The sequence below is a fragment of the Myotis lucifugus genome, unplaced genomic scaffold (genome assembly GCF_000147115.1).
Source record: "Myotis lucifugus unplaced genomic scaffold, Myoluc2.0 scaffold_225, whole genome shotgun sequence".
In the NCBI taxonomy this organism is placed as follows: Eukaryota; Metazoa; Chordata; class Mammalia; order Chiroptera; family Vespertilionidae; genus Myotis; species Myotis lucifugus.
Genome location: NW_005871273.1, coordinates 128,038 through 145,359, shown reverse-complemented (window position 1 = coordinate 145,359; position 17,322 = coordinate 128,038). Strand labels below are relative to the sequence as shown.

General features: G+C 43.5%; 1 protein-coding gene across 3 annotated transcripts in view; it reads right to left on the bottom strand.

Annotated features, from left to right (window-relative positions):
* The window catches only part of OPCML (opioid binding protein/cell adhesion molecule like), a 179,784-nt gene extending 168,785 nt beyond the window's left edge, over positions 1-10,999 (bottom strand). For 2 of the 3 annotated variants that reach the window (XM_006098233.3, XM_023761992.1), the window contains exon 1: positions 10,760-10,999. In XM_006098233.3, the coding sequence (XP_006098295.1) occupies positions 10,760-10,859 (100 nt within the window). In that variant the 5' untranslated portion in view covers positions 10,860-10,999. The remainder of the gene's footprint in view (positions 1-10,759) is intronic. The other variant, XM_023761993.1, reaches the window with a different exon arrangement.
* Positions 11,000-17,322: the final 6,323 nt, after the last annotated feature.

The following is a 17,322-nucleotide window of genomic DNA, read 5'->3' as shown; positions in this document are numbered from 1 at the left end:
CTGAACACAGCTGCTAACTGGTCATTAATGTCTTCTCGTTGGCCAATCAGAACACACCATCTATCCCATTCTGGTGTTTTGCAGCGGGGCTGGGTGGGGGAGCTCTCAGCTCTGCCTGCCAGGGCTGCCCTCGGGGATCTTGTTAGGGGGTGACTTCCAACATCATTACAGGAAGGTAGCTGTGTCTCAACTTTCCCTAGAAACTCTAAATTACAGACACATTTTAAGGTTTTTCTAAGAACTCCTTTATTCAATGGAAATGTTTTTGGTACCTACAGTGCACAGCCATCTATCCTAAGCATGTGGTGACAAATACAACATATACAAGGTGGATGCTGCCTTTTGTGGTGAGATCTTCAATAGCAGCTGATTTAGGACACATTGCTATTGTGCTGTTGTTGTTTTGTGTGTGTGTGTGTGTGTGTGTGTGTGTGTGTATGTATGTATTTTTCTATGGATTTGTAACATTTAATATAAGTTTGTTAAAGGGCTACCTCTATGGTCATGCCAATTTAGATTGCAATTCCTAAGCTGTGCCCGGATCAAAAATTATGGAGCCAACGTGGGCTCTTGCCTTCAATGAAAGTATAACCTTGGGAAGAAATAGAGTTAGACCCACCGATAGCTGGAATATGAAATCACAAAGCACACGTATCCTAAGGAAGTACAGGAAGGTGGTATTGGAATACCAAAGGGAGCCTTTAGCTTTGGAGTTAGCAACTCCAAAACTGTGCTGTCCAATATGATGGCCCCTCATGGGTGTGACTATACTTAATTAAATTAATTACAATTAAACAGTAGCAAAATTCAGCTCCTCAGTCAGACTAGACATATCTCAAGTTCTCAGTTACCACCTGTGGCTAATGGCCCCATGTTGGACAGTGCGGACAGAGTGCATTCATTCCATCATCCCAGAGGGGCCGGCTGGACAGAGCATGGGGGACGGCACTGCTCCGGGAGGTCTCTAGGATTTGAATGTCCAGAGAAAAGCATGTTCACAGCAGAGAGATGGTGTGAGAAATGGAGAAAATGCAGGATGCTAGGGTGGGGGTTTTACAAGGTCATGTTTGGCTAAATTGCATGTAGGATGTAAAAATGGAATAATAGAAAGCAAGAGTGGAAAGGTAGGTGTGGCTCTGACTTGTTTAGCACTTGGAAAAATGACTTAAGACGTTTTGACTTTATTTTATTGTCAACGGGGAGTCGTTAAAATTACGCTTAGGGGAAGTGACATGATCAGATGTGTGCATCAGGAACACTTAGACAACGGTGCTAAAAAGTCCTAAGGAGGCAGAGACTGAGGGTTGGGTAGCAATTAGAATGTGACTATGAAAAGTCACTGGGGAGCAAGATTCTACACTTTGTTGGTAGGGGTTGTGGGAACGGAAAGGAAGAGAATGAATTTATTGGACATGACATCTGCTTTGCTGGAGAAGCAAAAGAGAGAGAAGAGGCAATGCTTAAGCCAAGGTTTTAGACAAGGATGTACACCCATAAATAGAAATGTGAATTAAAAGAGGAAGAATGGGTCATGGGGAGAACAAGATAAGTTTAGTGTGGGACATGTGAGGATACCATGGGACACCCAAGCTGAAGAGTTCTGGAAAATATCAGAAATAAAAGCGTGGAATTAGGGAAGAAATTAGAAACCGGAAATTTAGATTTAGGAGTCAATGGTACATACCTGATATTAACTCCAAGAAGGAAGTTGTAATTACTATAGATAAATAAAATAGAAGAAACAAAGGCATGAGGAGGACAGATTCTGACTGCAGACCTACCATTTCAGCAGAGACAACCTGGCTAGGAAAGAATGTGCATTGTCAGTGAGCTGGTGTGTCAGTCTGGCCGGCTTATGTGAAAGGGATGGAATCAAGATGAAGATAAGTGCAGGCTTTCACTGTAGACTGAGCAGAGCTCCAATCAAATCGCTCAACTCATCAGCTGGTGCCATAAGGCAAGTTCTTTAGTCTCTCTGAGCCTCAATTTCCCCATGGAACTACTAGGAAAATGCACCCCACCTCTGGGCTTGACTGGAGAATGGAATTGCATCTATAAAGTGATTGCCATATTAAGTACTCAGCATGGCAGCCATGGTTGTGATTATTTAAAAAAATGTGTTCTTGACTGGCTTTCTTGTGATTTTTACGTGGCTTCCATTGCTTTTGCATTCCTCTGCCTATAAGGAGAATCATTAGCAAGAGAAGAGTCAAAGGCTTTGGATACCTTTATGAGAAATCAAAACAGGACCAAGTATAAAGGATAGTTATTGTTGCCAAGACCCTGCGGTTGAGGCAAACCTTGTTAACCTGTCAAAGTCAGGTTTCAGAGTGCAAGTCAGGCTCTCCATCTGTGTATGCATGCCACACCGAGGAACGCATCGCTACTCTAAATCCAGAGGGCTTGGGCCCTACATGATGACTAAGCTCCTGGGAAGTCAAGTTTGAAATCTTATATGGGATCCGCACTGGATGAGAGTCATGGTGAACTTTCATCTATTAGGAGAGTTTACCAATTTACTATATATATATATATTTTATTGATATCTTACAGAGAGGAAGGGAGAGGGATAGAGAGTTAGAAACATCAATGAGAGAGAAACATTGATGAGCTGCCTCCTGCACACTCCCCACTGGGGATGTGCCCGCAACCAAGGTACATGCCCTTGACCGGAATCGAACCTGGGTCCCTTGAGCCCGCAGGCCGACACTCTATCCATTGAGCCAAACTGGTTAGGGCCAATTTACCCTACTTCTAAAGACTGCTTCCCCCACTCACAATAAAAGGAAAGATCTCCAGGCATTGATTGGAGCTACTGAGGGACTAGATACTTAGGAAATAAGCTGAGATCAACATCCACATTGAGTAGAACATCACAGGCATTTCATTTTCCCTCCATCTGCACATCAGGGATGATGTTGAGAAGCCTTTCTGACTGGTCCATTTATTGGATTCCATTGCAAATCTGGCAGATGAGAGCTCCAGGCCCTGCCACTTCCCTTTCTGGCTACTGTGCATACCACCAAACCGGGTGCCAGGACAGACGGGCAGCACCATCTCAGACCATGTGGAAGGGTATCTCTACCTTCCCTTCAAAACAGCCTGCACACGTTCAAAGCCAGGACCCTCAAATGCAATTCCCAGGCAGGGTCAACCATCTTGGGCCCTGACAATGTGCATCCAATGTCAAATTTTGCTTGGGTTCCATTCACCGTGTATGAAGTGTATTTGTTAGTATGTGTATGTGTGACTGTGTGAGTGTATGGTATGTTTTTGTGTGTTCATGCATGCATGACTGTGTGTACATGTTTGTGTTTGTGCATTCATGTGTGACTGTGTGTGAATGTTTGTGTGTATGTGTGATTGTGTGAGTGTATGTGTATGCATGCATATGTGACTGTGTGTGACTGTGTTTGTGTTATGTGTATGATTGTACGTGAGTGTATGTGCTTGTGTTTGTGCATGCAGAGGTTAACAAAGCCCCGTATTTCTCCTCACAACAATGGGAGTAAATCTTTATTAAGAGAGAAATATAAAAATGTATTGTTTTTTTATTGCAAAATATGTTTTTGACCGTGTCCTCAACAACTGTACATGATATAATGAAAGATGTGGTAATCTAGGAGACTGGGTGGAGGTGAACATCAATCCTACTCTAATTTGCAGTTGCCTTGGTTGTGGGTTATGGAGGTAACATACGTCAAGGTGGAAAGGTAAAGAGAGAGTATCTTTCTATCCCATCCTCTCCAGCCAAGAGGGAGCCCAGCCAACATGGGTGAGAAATGCTCAGAGTGGCCACTAACAGTGGTGATAACAGGAAGCTCAAAATATGAATAAGAAAGTGAACAAGAGCAAATCTTCAATTGCTCCGTCAGTGAGAGAAGTCGGAAAAGACTTGGAGAACAGAGATGCCCGTATATACAAATATCCCCCAGAGAAATTGCACTAACATATCATGAGATGTAATAACTGCAAAGGACTTCCTTATCATCCATTCCACCCCTCATTTTGAAACCAAGGAAATGACGCCCAGAAGGTTCTTACATTTATTTTGTACTGTGGACCCTTTGGCCTGTGTGTTTGCTCTGCACACATACATAGGATGTACAACTTGTAGGCCCCTTTTCAGAACCTTATTTTCAAATGCAAAATAATTAATAATAACAAACAACATAGGATTAAGGTGTGCATGTGTGTACCTAAGGGAAATCAGTTACATTGAATTTTACTCCTCGCCAGGATGAGAAATACAAAGGTGACACCCCAAGGACCCAGGCCTGGACGTCAGGAGCAGAGCTCAGGCTGCGGGAATGAGTGTTTTGATGCCCACTCTTATTCATTTCCACTTTCCCACCCTGCCTCTGTGAAGAGCAAGTGTGACTACAGAGGCCGTATAAATGAAATGGATTTCAGGTTGACTATCTGCTTTTCTTGAGGCTCACAATTATACATGTTAATTTAGGAGACTGTAATATTTGGGAGAAGCAGGGGAAAGAGCAGAAATAAGAGGTTGGTTACAAAGGAAGAGCTGAAAATAGTCAGGTCCTTGGAAAAATTGTGACCTGTGGCAGGTCTGTGTTCCTTGCTTGTTGGACACCCTAACGCCGGGCCCTGCCCTAGCCCCAGCCTCGACCAGGCCCACGCCCCCCAGCATCTGTCTGCTGAGTGTTCGCCCTTCTCAGTAGCGCCTTGGAACTTTTTTTAAAAAATATATTTTATTGAGTTTTTACAGAAAGGAAGGGAGAGGGATAGAGAGTTAGAAACATCGATGAGAGAGATACATCAATCAGCTGCCTCCTGCACACTCCCCACCGGGGTTGTGCCAGCAACCAAGGTACATGCCCTTGACTGGAATCGAACCCGGGACCTTTCAGTCCGCAGTCTGAAGCTCTATCCACTGAGCCAAACCGGTCAGGGCGCCTTGGAACTTTTATATTTTTCTCACAAAAGTAAAATTTACCTGCGTTTTTCCTGAGCTATGAGTTAGCAATCTGGTATGTGAACAAAACACTGGGTCTAGGATAAAAAACACTTGGTGTTAAAAGGTGCTTTGCCACCTACTAGCTACTGTTCTTCATCTCTCTGACTCTTCTATTTCTTTTCTGGGAATTTGGTGACTTTCTGTTCCGCTTCCCAGGGCTTTTGTGCAGAAAAATCAAAAGAGATAATGCGTATAGTGTGCTTTACCTATTTTTGTTTGGATGGCTTATTTTCTACAGATGAGTCGGTGAAGCGAATTTAAAGCATTAGTAGCCCCATCGTTGGGCAAGTTTTTAGTCTTTCTAAGCCTCCGTTTCCTTATATGTGAAATGTAAATATGATGTCGAGTTAGAAGGGTTGGTGTGAAAACCAACTGAGATGAGGTTCACGCTTACTGTGCCCAAGGCAGCGTTTGGCTGGCGCTCAGCAAAATCTCGGTCTGGGCTACTTGGCCAACCTGACTCCTCTACCTGCGGAAAGAAATTTTGGGTCCCAACCAGTCCCCCCGAACTGACTCCAGGCTCACAGAGCCACCGTCTTTTGCAGACACAGAAATTGCAGGAGCTTGCTGTGGAGTCTCAGATGTGAGAAATTAACGTCATTCGTCATTTCCAGCTCTTTACATAGACTTGGGTTTAGGGAGAGGAGTTCATTCCATGAAAGAAAATATCGGGTAGTAAACAGATTTCTGAAGTAAGCCAAGAGAGCAGATGGAGAATATCAGCATCCGAGGAGCAAAAGTCCACCCACTCTTCCTGTCCACTGACAATGACAGCAACCAAGGCCACACGGGGATAGCCACGTGGTTTCAGAATGCTGGAGCATTCATGACACTTACGATAACAATTATTTACTGGATTCTCAAAGGGCCTAAGTTTTTGGTACATACATAGGAAAAAGAGGTAATGTTGCCCCGCCAGCATGACTCAGCAGTTGAGCATTGACCTCAGAACCAGGAGGTCATGGTGTGATTCCTGGTTGGGGCATACACCCAGGTTGTGGGCTCGATCCCCAGTGCACAGGAGACAGCTGATCAATGATCCTTTCTCATCATTGATGTCTCTCTCTCTCTCCCTCTCCCTTCTTATCTGAAATCAATATATATTTTAAAAGAGGTAGTGTTTAAAATGTATAGATGAGCTACTCATCATTGAATTCTCTTCTTTGCTTCTCTCTGATCTCTCTGCCTCTCTACACTCTTCATTGTAGTTTAGGCATCCCACCCCCAATGCTAATTTTCTACCTTGAGTTTTGTCTTCAATTTCTTCTGGTACAATGTAATCTCCATAGTAGAAACAGGGAAGAAAAAAAAAGACGGAGTAACTGGACAATTCCCACAATCTAGATTAGAGAAAGAACTTCAGACCTGCTTGGCAGGAGGTGGTAGAGCGTGCTGGAGGGACACTGACCTTGGAGTCACATGGCCAGGGTTTGAGACCCCGATCTGCTACTTACTCCCAGGAGGCTCTGATGGGTCTCTTGCTCTCCAGGAGCTGCAGCTCCTAATTTGCAAAAATGGAGATAACAGACATTGTGCTGTGGCCCCCCAGGGCTTATTGTGAAGATCAAACGAGACAATACTGTGATCAGTGCTGTAAAGTACTAAATGAATGCCTGGGATTCATGTTATCCCTGTTATAACATATCATTTCGCTGTCACATGGAAGACCGTCATCCCTCCTGGGAATCGTCCCCATCACTGTCCACTCACATCACCTGGACAGTCTTTGCCACAGTCCTCACCGTCTCTGTTTCAGGGGCTGTCTGATCACTGCCTTCGTGTGCCATTTCACTTGCTGTAGTCACCGGTTCTCCAGTTCACTTACAAACATTGACTGAATGTCTAGTAAGCCTCACACAGTGCTGTGTGCTGGGGACAGACATAAATCCGTGGTTCCTGCTGTTCTCTAGGAATAAGCTCAGAAAACTCACTCACTCTCATGCTAGTAAATTCATGATGGGTCTCAAATACCCGCTGCTGGCCTTGAGTTGCACCTGTTTCTTAGTTCTGTAATAGCTGCATGATGTTTATGTTTTCCTTGCCTCTAAACTTAGCAAGCCTCATGCTTTCCTTTCCTAGAATCACAGGATCCTGGCTCCACAGTTATGAGTGAGGCCATCGTCATTTCCCCATCCAAAATGCAGGTGGTGATCTCTTCATTTTTCTTCTTTCAAGGCGTTAACATTCATTCTCTCAGTCTTTCTCGGACAATATCTCTTGGAGGCACCGTCTCCCTTTCTACAGGTAGATCCACAGCCCATGCTTGGCCCACCTTTTGGGTGACGGGAGTAGCTCATTGCCTGTCCTTGGGCCTTCAGCTTCTCTCTGCTTTACCGCATCCCATACCGGGCTGGCAGCCTGATTCTCCTACCCCGACCCATCTGATTGTCCAGCAATACTGTCCCCTGGCTAGGATTTCCTCCCCACCTGAGTATACATTCCAGCTCCCACTAACATACCCCCCACATGCTGCCTTGAGATGATCCCTCGGTGGCCAAGATGTGCCTTGGGTACCAGTGATAATATTTTAATGAATGCAGCTCCTCTCCAAGAAAAGGACTTGAGAATTAATTCCATCAGATACGTGGCAAAGGCCACCTTATAAAGCAGTGAGGACAGGCTGTGAGGTCAGTGACAGATCATCTCTTAGTCCGCCCCGTCTCAGGAGCAGGAGCGATGAAGCCAGGGCGCTGAGGGGCTGTTCCCCTTCTCTTCCGGCACTTGGTTGGCAGAGGTGATGAGATACTAACATCCTCTAATGGACAGATGACAAATAAACACTTTTTTTTCTAAACAGACAAGTTGCAGCTCAGGAAAGTTTTCCGTTTTCCTCATTGCAAAATCAATACCCATCAGCAGTTTGAAATTAAAGGCCAGATTAGGCCTCAGTTTTATACATGCCTTATTGTATTCCAAAAGCTTTCTACGCAGTCAGATAAATCTTCTTTAAGAGGATTAGGAAACTTTCATTATCTTTATCTCACCTGAACTAACACTAAGTCGGAAAAATTAATCTATGGACTGGATGAGAGCCGAAAGCTGCTGGAAGGAGGGGGACTCCTGGGCGCCTTTCTAATTGAGCCGCGGGGTCACGGCTTCCACCCACTGGAAAGTCACCTGGTCTCTGAGGGAGGAACAAGCCGCCCATTGCTCACCAGGACGGGAGCGAATATAGCTCTGAGCTCCTCCTTTTAACCTCTTAGGAAGTATAAAGACCATTTGCTAAATGTTCTAGAAGCTTCTCTCCCCCCCTTCCGCTCTCCTGGTCTTCTGAATGGCAGTGCACAGGCCCCCTGAGACGACCAGAGCTGTGAGAGGTGCCTGGCTTGAATGTGGAGACTGCAGGAATGGAACTCCGGGGTTGAAACTCTGCTGCCTGCATCACGCCTGTTCTCAGACCCTCTCACACCCAATGCTCTGAGGCCCATGGCAAGCACCACTGGCTTCTCTGTCCAGCCCAAGACATAGCTCCCAGGGCCTTGGAAAGAACATCACCCCCCCCACCCCCCGTTCTGCACTGCGATCCCTTTAAGGCCTGCGTTGACTTTGGCATGTTACACAATCTGTCCTAGTTCCTGCAAAGTAAGAGCCATGTTCCTTCGAGTCTGTCTCTGTGCACTGCCTGACAGTTCCTTTTAAACTCCAGTGTCTCATTTTAAACTCCAGTGTCTCATTTTCTGGATTTTAAGATAACTTTGCTGTCAAAGCCATGAGAGCACCACGGAGGTGTGGACTTCCATGCCCAGAATTCCAGCTCCTCGGGAAACAAGGCCAGGTACTGGGTGGGTAGGAAAACTCACTCTCCCCAAAAATGTTTGACAGGCATCCCAGCTCATCCCAGTGCCTCGCCATCCTCTGAGGAGAAGCAGCGGGTGTGACATTGGCTTCATCTCCAGATGGAAGCCGCCGTGTAACTGCCAAGCAGTGACCATCCCAAGCCCTGCCCCAGGGCGGGACATGTTGGAGAGGGAAAGAGTGTACTGTCATCTGCCCCATGGCAGGCTGGAGTGGGCATCTGAAAGCCTCGGAGAGAAGGCCACGCAGGCCGAGCTGAGGCCAGGCTTCAGGCAGCAGGGCAGCACTGGGGCTGCTGTGGCAGCAACTGTAGGGGCAGACCCCTGGCCCAGCACAGGCCTTAGAAATGGATGAGTCAGAGGCCTGGAGGCTGTGCCAGCAAAGAGCCACTCTGGCCTAAAGGCTGGCCATCCTGAATGGCATGAGTGGCCAAAGCAGGAAGACACGCTAACTCCTACTCATGCTCCCCATGAGACCACGTGAAATGAGAAAAATTATATATTTTGGGAAGACAAGAGCAAGAGACTCCGTATTAGCTAAGCAAGGAGGCCGTACACATTTCATACACTGACAAATCCTTTGAATCTACTGCAGATGGAATGTGGTAAAAGGCAGTTACTAAAGATTAAATCCTACACAGGGACTTCTCTTCTTCTTTTTTAAACATATATTTTTATTAATTACAGAGAGGAAGGGAGAGGGAGAGACAGACAGAAACATCAATGATGAGAGAGAATCATTGACCGGCTGCCTCTTGCACACCCCCAACTGGAGATCGAGCCAGCAACCTGGGCATGTATCCTAACGGAATCAAACCATGACCTCCTGGTTCATAGGTCCATGCTCTACCCCTGAGCAACACCAGCCGGGCACACAGGGACTCCTTCTGATAGCTCAGTTCATGGTTCCAAGTCCCCATGCAGGAGGCTCTGAGGGAGGCCCACCCCAATCCCTCACTGGGTGGAGGAAGGATGTGCCATCGGAGGATAAAGCGAGCTGAGCACTTCTGGGTGCCCTGAGCCAATACCTGACGGGAACTGCTTTGCGTAGTAATGAGGCAGGGAGCGCAGTCAGTCCGGCGCAGTTAAAAATAACTTTCTTTGTACTGCTGTCTTGTTTTAAACGGCTCTCACATTCTCCTAACTGCTATCTGGATGTATTTTTAATTTTTGATAATTAATAATTGATATCTAAGATTCTGACATTCCTACAGCCCTATTTTTTCCTCTACAAAGTGAAATTTAAATAAAAACTTATGAAATACTATGCCTGGGTTTTACTAATCCTGATTTTTTAAGGGAGAATAAGAGAGAAATTTAGGGATTTAACCCCCCCTTTTAATTATATAGATTTATTTCCAACACAGACCTGGAAATATAATTTTGACTAATCCCTCTCTTGACCTTGGCTGCACTGTGGGGCTAAGGGAGAGGCGTTGGCTCAGCAAGGATGCAGGGAGAACCCAACGAAGCAGCACGCAGAACCCCTCCTGGAATGTGTAGGACCATCACCCACACAAAAGCAGTCCCAAGTCACATGATTTCAAGTCACTAGCATTAATCTTTTATAACAAATGCAGCCTATCAAAGATATTCAAAGACAGATCTCTACACAATCGCCATCATTATTTAATTATAGTTATGTCTATAAGCACAGGAAGTGGATATTGTATCCATTTTTTAAGTCTACCAAGTCCCAACTCCAGAGTACTAAGTAACTTAAGAGCTCAACCAGCACATGCCACACAACTTATTGAAAAGAAGTGAAAGATCAGAGATAAAACTGAGAAACTGTGAACATCTTCAGTGCTCAGTCAAGAACCTAGCAGGTGAGAAGGAATCCCGGACTCATACTCAACCTCTGAATTCTGTAGAGGAAAATGACTTTTTCTGTCTTCACACACGAGTAGAAGCAAAAGCTGAGATGGTCCTTCCCCTCCATCATTGGCAGTGACCCCAACCCACAAATCTAGCTGTAACTCACCTTGCACGATGAGGTGGACCCGGGAGGTCTTGGGGTGGTTGTCCGTCTGCACAGAGCAGGTGTAGGGGCCTTCGTCATACACATCCACGTTCTGGATCATGATGCTGTACTGGGTTGGTGTGTTGACCAGGATGACCACACGAGGGTCTATAGACCACTTGTCATTCCCAGCGTAGAGGATGGTGCTGCGGTTTAGCCAGGCCACCCGGGTGACTCGGTCGTCTATGGTACACCTGTGGGGTGGGGTGGGAAGGAGGGGAAAGGAAGAGGGAAGATGAAAGGGGAATATCAAGGAAGGGAGAAAGGAAGAAAGAAGAGGGGAGAAAGGGAGTAAGAGAGTGTTGAGTGATTATATTATAAATATACTGGTTGTGCTTCAAGGAATAAATAAAATAACATAACCTAGTGCTAACAGAAGATGATTAATTATTGATGAAACTTCCTAAATATAGGTTAGCAGTGGCCTGAATCATCCTGAAGAACCGATGATGCAAAATCATTTGTATTCAATTTGGGAACCTATTCTGTGACTATCTCTGCTGTATATTTGTTTTCCATCTTAGTTCTCCCCTAGGCGTATATGGAAATTAGTTTATATTTCTTGAGCACATTGAGTACCTCCTGGGAGAAGTGGCCCAGGGGCCCAGGGGCGAGAAAGTGGATCAGCATTTCAAATAGGTCACAGGTAATCCACAAAGCAAACACCGAACCTGTTGTGAGCCCCAAATGGAACATGTTTACCTCCTTGGTGCTGATAATCCCCTGTACGCCTAAGCTGCCCAGTGCCTCCTGCCACCTACAGCTTATAACATGGATTGGAAAATCACCTGAGAAAGCTAACGGTGTTGGAAGAAACCCTGCCTGCCTCCTAAGATTTCTGGAGAGGGCAGAAGAGATGGTCAAGCAATTTCTCCTCCTTCTCACTCTCCTTTCCCTGTGCCCCAAGAGAAAACGGTTTGGCTGAGGTCACCTCTTTTATCCTCACACCTCTCACCTACTTCCCCAACCATGGGAGGCTAGTGGAATTTGCTTTTTGGTGTGTATGACCTGCTGGCTATCAGGTTTAATGTAGAGATAAACATGCCTGTTTGGTCAGGAAAAAAAAAACACAACTTGCATATGTGCCCCAGAAACTTAGAACCTGTAAAGGGAAAATGTAGAAAAAGAAACCCTTTATAACTGTGGGTCTGTAGTGAAGAGTATGACTAGAGGGTGAGAGTTGAGCTCACTGAGAACTCAATGCTCTAGTCCTCTAGGCAGAACCTGAGTTGAGGTATTTGAGCACAGAGCAAGGGGTGCCCCCCAGAGGTCCTAGCACAGTGGTCGGCAAACTGCGGCTCGCAAGCCACATGCGGCTCTTTGGCCCCTTGAGTGTGGCTCTTCCTAAGCCTTAGGAGTAGCCTAATTAAGTTAATAATAATGTACCTACCTATATAGTTTAAGTTTAAAAGATTTGGCTCTCAAAAGAAATTTCAATCGTTGTACTGCTGATATTTGGCTCTGTTGACTAATGCGTTTGCCGACCACTGTCCTAGCAGAAGGTAGGAGGTGTACCTTCTGGGGACAAGGCATGTGAATCCAGTGCCTCTAGGTGAGGAGACAGGGAGAAACACTGCCACTCCTTACCAGGTCTGAACCCATCTGAGCAACAAGAGATCCTTCTGACAGGCTCAGAAGATGGGCAGCACACCCGAGACACTGGCCATGGAAGAGAGGGCACACGCATTTGGACAAGCGGTTTCCCCTGGCAAAGCGACCAGCCTGACAGGGTCAGGGGAACAGATGGCACTGGAGCACCAGGTGACAGCGCTTCTGGAAAGGGAAAGCCTCAAGTCTAGAGAAGCGCTCTTCCTGGTTAGTCGGAGGACTAGAAATAATACCAGCCCCCAATTACTGAGGTCTTTTACGTACAAGTCCACCTAGCAAGCGTTCATCAGGTGTCGGGGCCATGACGTAGGGGTGGGTGATAATCAGGTGCTTTCAAATTAAAGTAGGAGATTCTTCTCTTCTAAATTGTCTTTATTTGCTATTTTTTAAAACTAAAAGTGTAAAATAAACATGTTATACATGCGAGCAAATATAATACAAAGATGCAAAAAGGCCAAGCTAATCATTCCATCCCTGCCCAACTCCTGGTTCCCTGAGATCATTATTTCCAAAACAGCCTGACACTTCTCCTTCCACATCTTACTCCTCACAAACATACATTCACATATAGACACTTTGTGTTGAATATTTTTTTTTGCCTGAAATGGAATCACACTCTCATTTTCCTGTGAAACTTTTCTTTTAACGTGATTACACGCATCTCTGCACACCAGTAGTGAGAGACCTAATTTTGTATCTGTTCTGGGTGACATCAGGGACATGAGTTCAGAGGGCCCAACTGGACTCACCATTAAGTCCTGATAATTCAGGTGTCATTAAATGACTATTTCCCACCTTAATACATGTGTCATTGGTATGAAGAAAAATTGAAGTCATGTTTTTCTGTTCATATCCTGGGATGTTAACTTCACTTTCCACAACACATCTGTTCATTGTATGGAAAGGTTTCTAATTCATTTATAAAGAATACTAAAGCCCATAAAGACCTTCCCTGCTTTGAACTTTCAAAAGCATTAAAACACACACACACACACACACACACACACACACACTCATTCATTCCCTCTGGGTTGGAAATGATGGATAAGGCAACCCTATCTTAAGGACTGTTGCGTTTGAGTAACGCCCAACAATGAAGTCCCACTTGTGCAGTTCCAGGACTCAGCCAGCCGAGAGTGAATGGTGGGCTGAGACAGGGTGACGAGTTGTCTTCTAGTCCCTGGAACCACATAAATCCAGAGGACTATGTGCAAACAAATATTCTTGCTTTTATTTGGGCCAATTATGTAACCCCTTGCACATTTACTGAATTTGTAAAATTTAAGTTATAGTTGGAAAGAATGCACTTTTGGTCTGTGGAAAACATTCCCATTTAAAAATCAAAACATCACAATATGTATATGCATATAGGTATGTTTGTTTAATGGCATTTAAATACCATAGCAATTTGATAGTCATGATTATCTCTTTCAACATTCATAAATGAGTTCTTCCTTGACAATCATAAAATATGCACTGTTTCTATTTAAAATGTAAACTTGTGTTTCCATTATGTGTCTTCTGTAAGATTTTATCCTGATATATTGTATGCTTGAAAATCTCTTATTGATCAGCTATCATATTTACATATAAATGTAAATTTCCTTTATGTTCAGTGACCATAAAGCTCTGAGTAATAATATTTTCTTTTAGAATGAGTTATCAATACAAGGATAATATTGATAAAACAACATAAATATATTGTACATGCTGTTAAGTAATAATTAAAGCTAATGAGTGAGCTTTTACTGGAAATATAGCTCTTAGTAGGATTGATGAGGCTTTTAAAAATTATACCCTGGATAAATATCAGTACTGCTAGAATGAGATAGAGCTAAGGATCAATTCTATTCCTTTTCCTTTTTTTTGCTTTAAAAGGAACCTAGTTCACATCAGCAAGGATATGGAAATGAAAATCCTGTAGAGAAATGTCACTCAATTCTTTGAACCTTTTCCAAAACATATGCCAAAAATCACAGAGTAATATAGCTTCAAAAATTATTTTAATGATCGCACAGCTGACAATTCAATTAGTTCCTCTTTCAATTTCTTTTAAAGCAATGAATTGGAAAATACCTGACTTGCAAAGGGCTTTGTAACTCGGTATTAAATTCATTCAATTTCTCAATATCTAGACAGTATACTGCTAATATTTTACCAGGCTTTATCAAATGACTATTAAAGGAAGAAAGTAAAGAAAAATCCTCCCCTGGACAATTACTAAAGTGGAAGCAGCCAGAAAGGAGAATTAGAATTACAATGCAATCTCAGGCACTTTCTCGGGCCGATTTGGGGAAATTTGAGAGCTTGAAATGTATCATTTTAAACCTACCATGCCCTTGTACAACCTACAACTGCAGGTTGAGGTGTATGCAGCCAGTTTAAAGATGCCTCGCAGGGGCTGACTTTGAAACAGTCAATCCAAATCTACCTTCTTGGGCCAGAACACGTTCTCATGCCTGGCCACACAGCCTGTGGAAAGCCCCATGTCCACCTAGGGTAGGGCCAGACATGCCCCAAACAGGTGACCAGGGACCAATTTAGCTGCTCTCAAACCTGGGCCTCATTAGCGAGCCTGGAAGGCAAATAGAGGGAATAACTGGATAAAAGCCATCTCTCAAATGGGTAAGAGCTGAATCACCAAGTCCACACAGCTCTAGCGCCTGAGGAATGACAAAGAGACTTGGCACCATGAGGATGTTGGTTGAGGACAGTTGTTTTCCTCACAGTGTTTCTGTGCTTCAGAAGGAGGAGGAACATCCATGCTTCTTGCTTTCTTTCCTCATAACAGGGCTCTCTTACTGTTCTCTGAACAAAATATATGTTTAATAAATATGGCTCCTTCCCTGCTGTTTATGGGGATATCCTGGACCCTCATTAGCAACAAAAGCATGGAGAATTTTTGATGTTAAATAAGGGGGCCCAAGAGGAAAGCTAAGAACATTAATATAAACTTTCAGATTTCTTGGAAACTCTTTCAAGCATTTAAAATGTTTACACTCCAAGCTGAAGCTTCCTACTGGTCCTTGATAAGACCATTTTTTATAACTCTATCACAAGAAATGTCTAAAATTATATAGTGCTTATTCTGCGCCTGACACAACTTTAAAACTTTCCATGTATTAAATCATTTGATCTATCCACATTTTACAGATGAGGAAATGGAAGCACAGAGAGATTCAGGATTCCTAACCCCCACAGCTAGTACTATCAGAGCGAGATCTCAAACTTAGGCAGCCTGGCACTGGAGTTTCTGTACTTGAGGGCTGTGATAGTCTCCTAATAAAGAAAGTGCTTGTGAGAACCACAAAAGACCCAGAATATCCAAAGAAATCTTAACAAATAAGAAGAAAGTTGGAAGTCTCAATGCTAACCAATATCAAACTATACTGCAAAGCTATAATAATCAAAACAACATGGTACTGGCATAATACCAGACACATAGTTCAATGGAATGGAACAGAGAGCCCAGAAATAAACTCATGCCTATCTACTCAATTAATCTATGACAAAGGAGGCAAGACCATGCAATGGAATAAAGACAGTCTGTTCAATAAATGATGTTGGGAAACCTGGACAGATACATGCAGAAAAAAAAAAGAAAAAGAAAGAAAAGAAACTAAGTCACCTTCTTAAACCATATACCATATAAGAATAAACTCAAAATGGACTAAAGACTTAAATGTAAAACTCAAAACCATAAAACTCCTAGAAGAAAACTTAGGTAATGAGTTTTCATTACTGCTGTTAGTAATATTCTTTTGAATATGTCTCCTATGGCAAGGGAAACAAAAGAATAAGCAAATGGGACTAAATCAAACTAAGAAGTTTTGTTTTTATTTTTCACAAAGCAAACAACCTACTGAATAGAAGATATTCCCCAATGATGAATCCCATAATGGGTTAGAAAATCATACAACTTAACACCGAAAAAGACAATCTGATTTAAAAATGGACAGAGGACCTGAATAGACTCTTCTCCAAAGAAGATGTACTGTTGGCCAACAGACATATAAAAAGATGCTCTAGGTCACTAATCACCAGAGAAATGCAAATTAAAACCACAATGTCACCTCACACCTGTCAGAATGGCTATTATCAATAAGTCAACAAACAAGTGTTGGAGAGAATGTGGAGAAAGGGGAACTCTCATACACTGTTCATGGGATTATAATTTGGTGCAGCCACTATGAAAAACAGTATGGAGGTTCCTCAAAAAGTTAAAAATATTACCACCACGTGTCACAGCAATACTACTTCTTACAATCCAAATAAATCCAGAATACTAATTTGAAAAGATATACACCTCTCTATGTTTATTGCAGCATTATTTAAAATGGCCAAGATATGGAAGCAACCTAAGTGTCCATTGATAGATAGTTGGATAAATAAGAGGTGGTACATATACTAGTATACAATGGAATATTATTCTGCCATACAAAAGAACAAAATCTTTTTTTTTTTTTGTATTTTTTATTTATTTTTTTATTTTTTTATTTTTTTTTAATTTTTTTATTGCTTAAATTATTACAAAGAGTATTACATATGTCTCCTTTTTTTTCCCCAGCCCTTGACAATCCCCTGGCTTCCCCTACCCCCCAGTGTCTTATGTCCATTGGTTATGCTTATATGCATGCATACAAGTCCTTTGGTTGATCTCTTACCCCCCCCCCTCCAGCCCCCCCACCCTCCCCGGCCTTCCTGCTGTAGTTTAACAGTCTGTTTGAGGCACTTCTGCCTCTGTATCTATTATTGTTCCAGGAGTTATAATGGTCTCTAATTATCCCTGATGAAGTGAGACTCTGTGGGATTTTTCCTACATAGACCTGGTGTATTTTACTTCCAAAATGCTCTCTCGTTCCCCTCCATGCTGTCGACAATAGAAGAGAGGTCCCCCATTCCACAGCAGCATACTT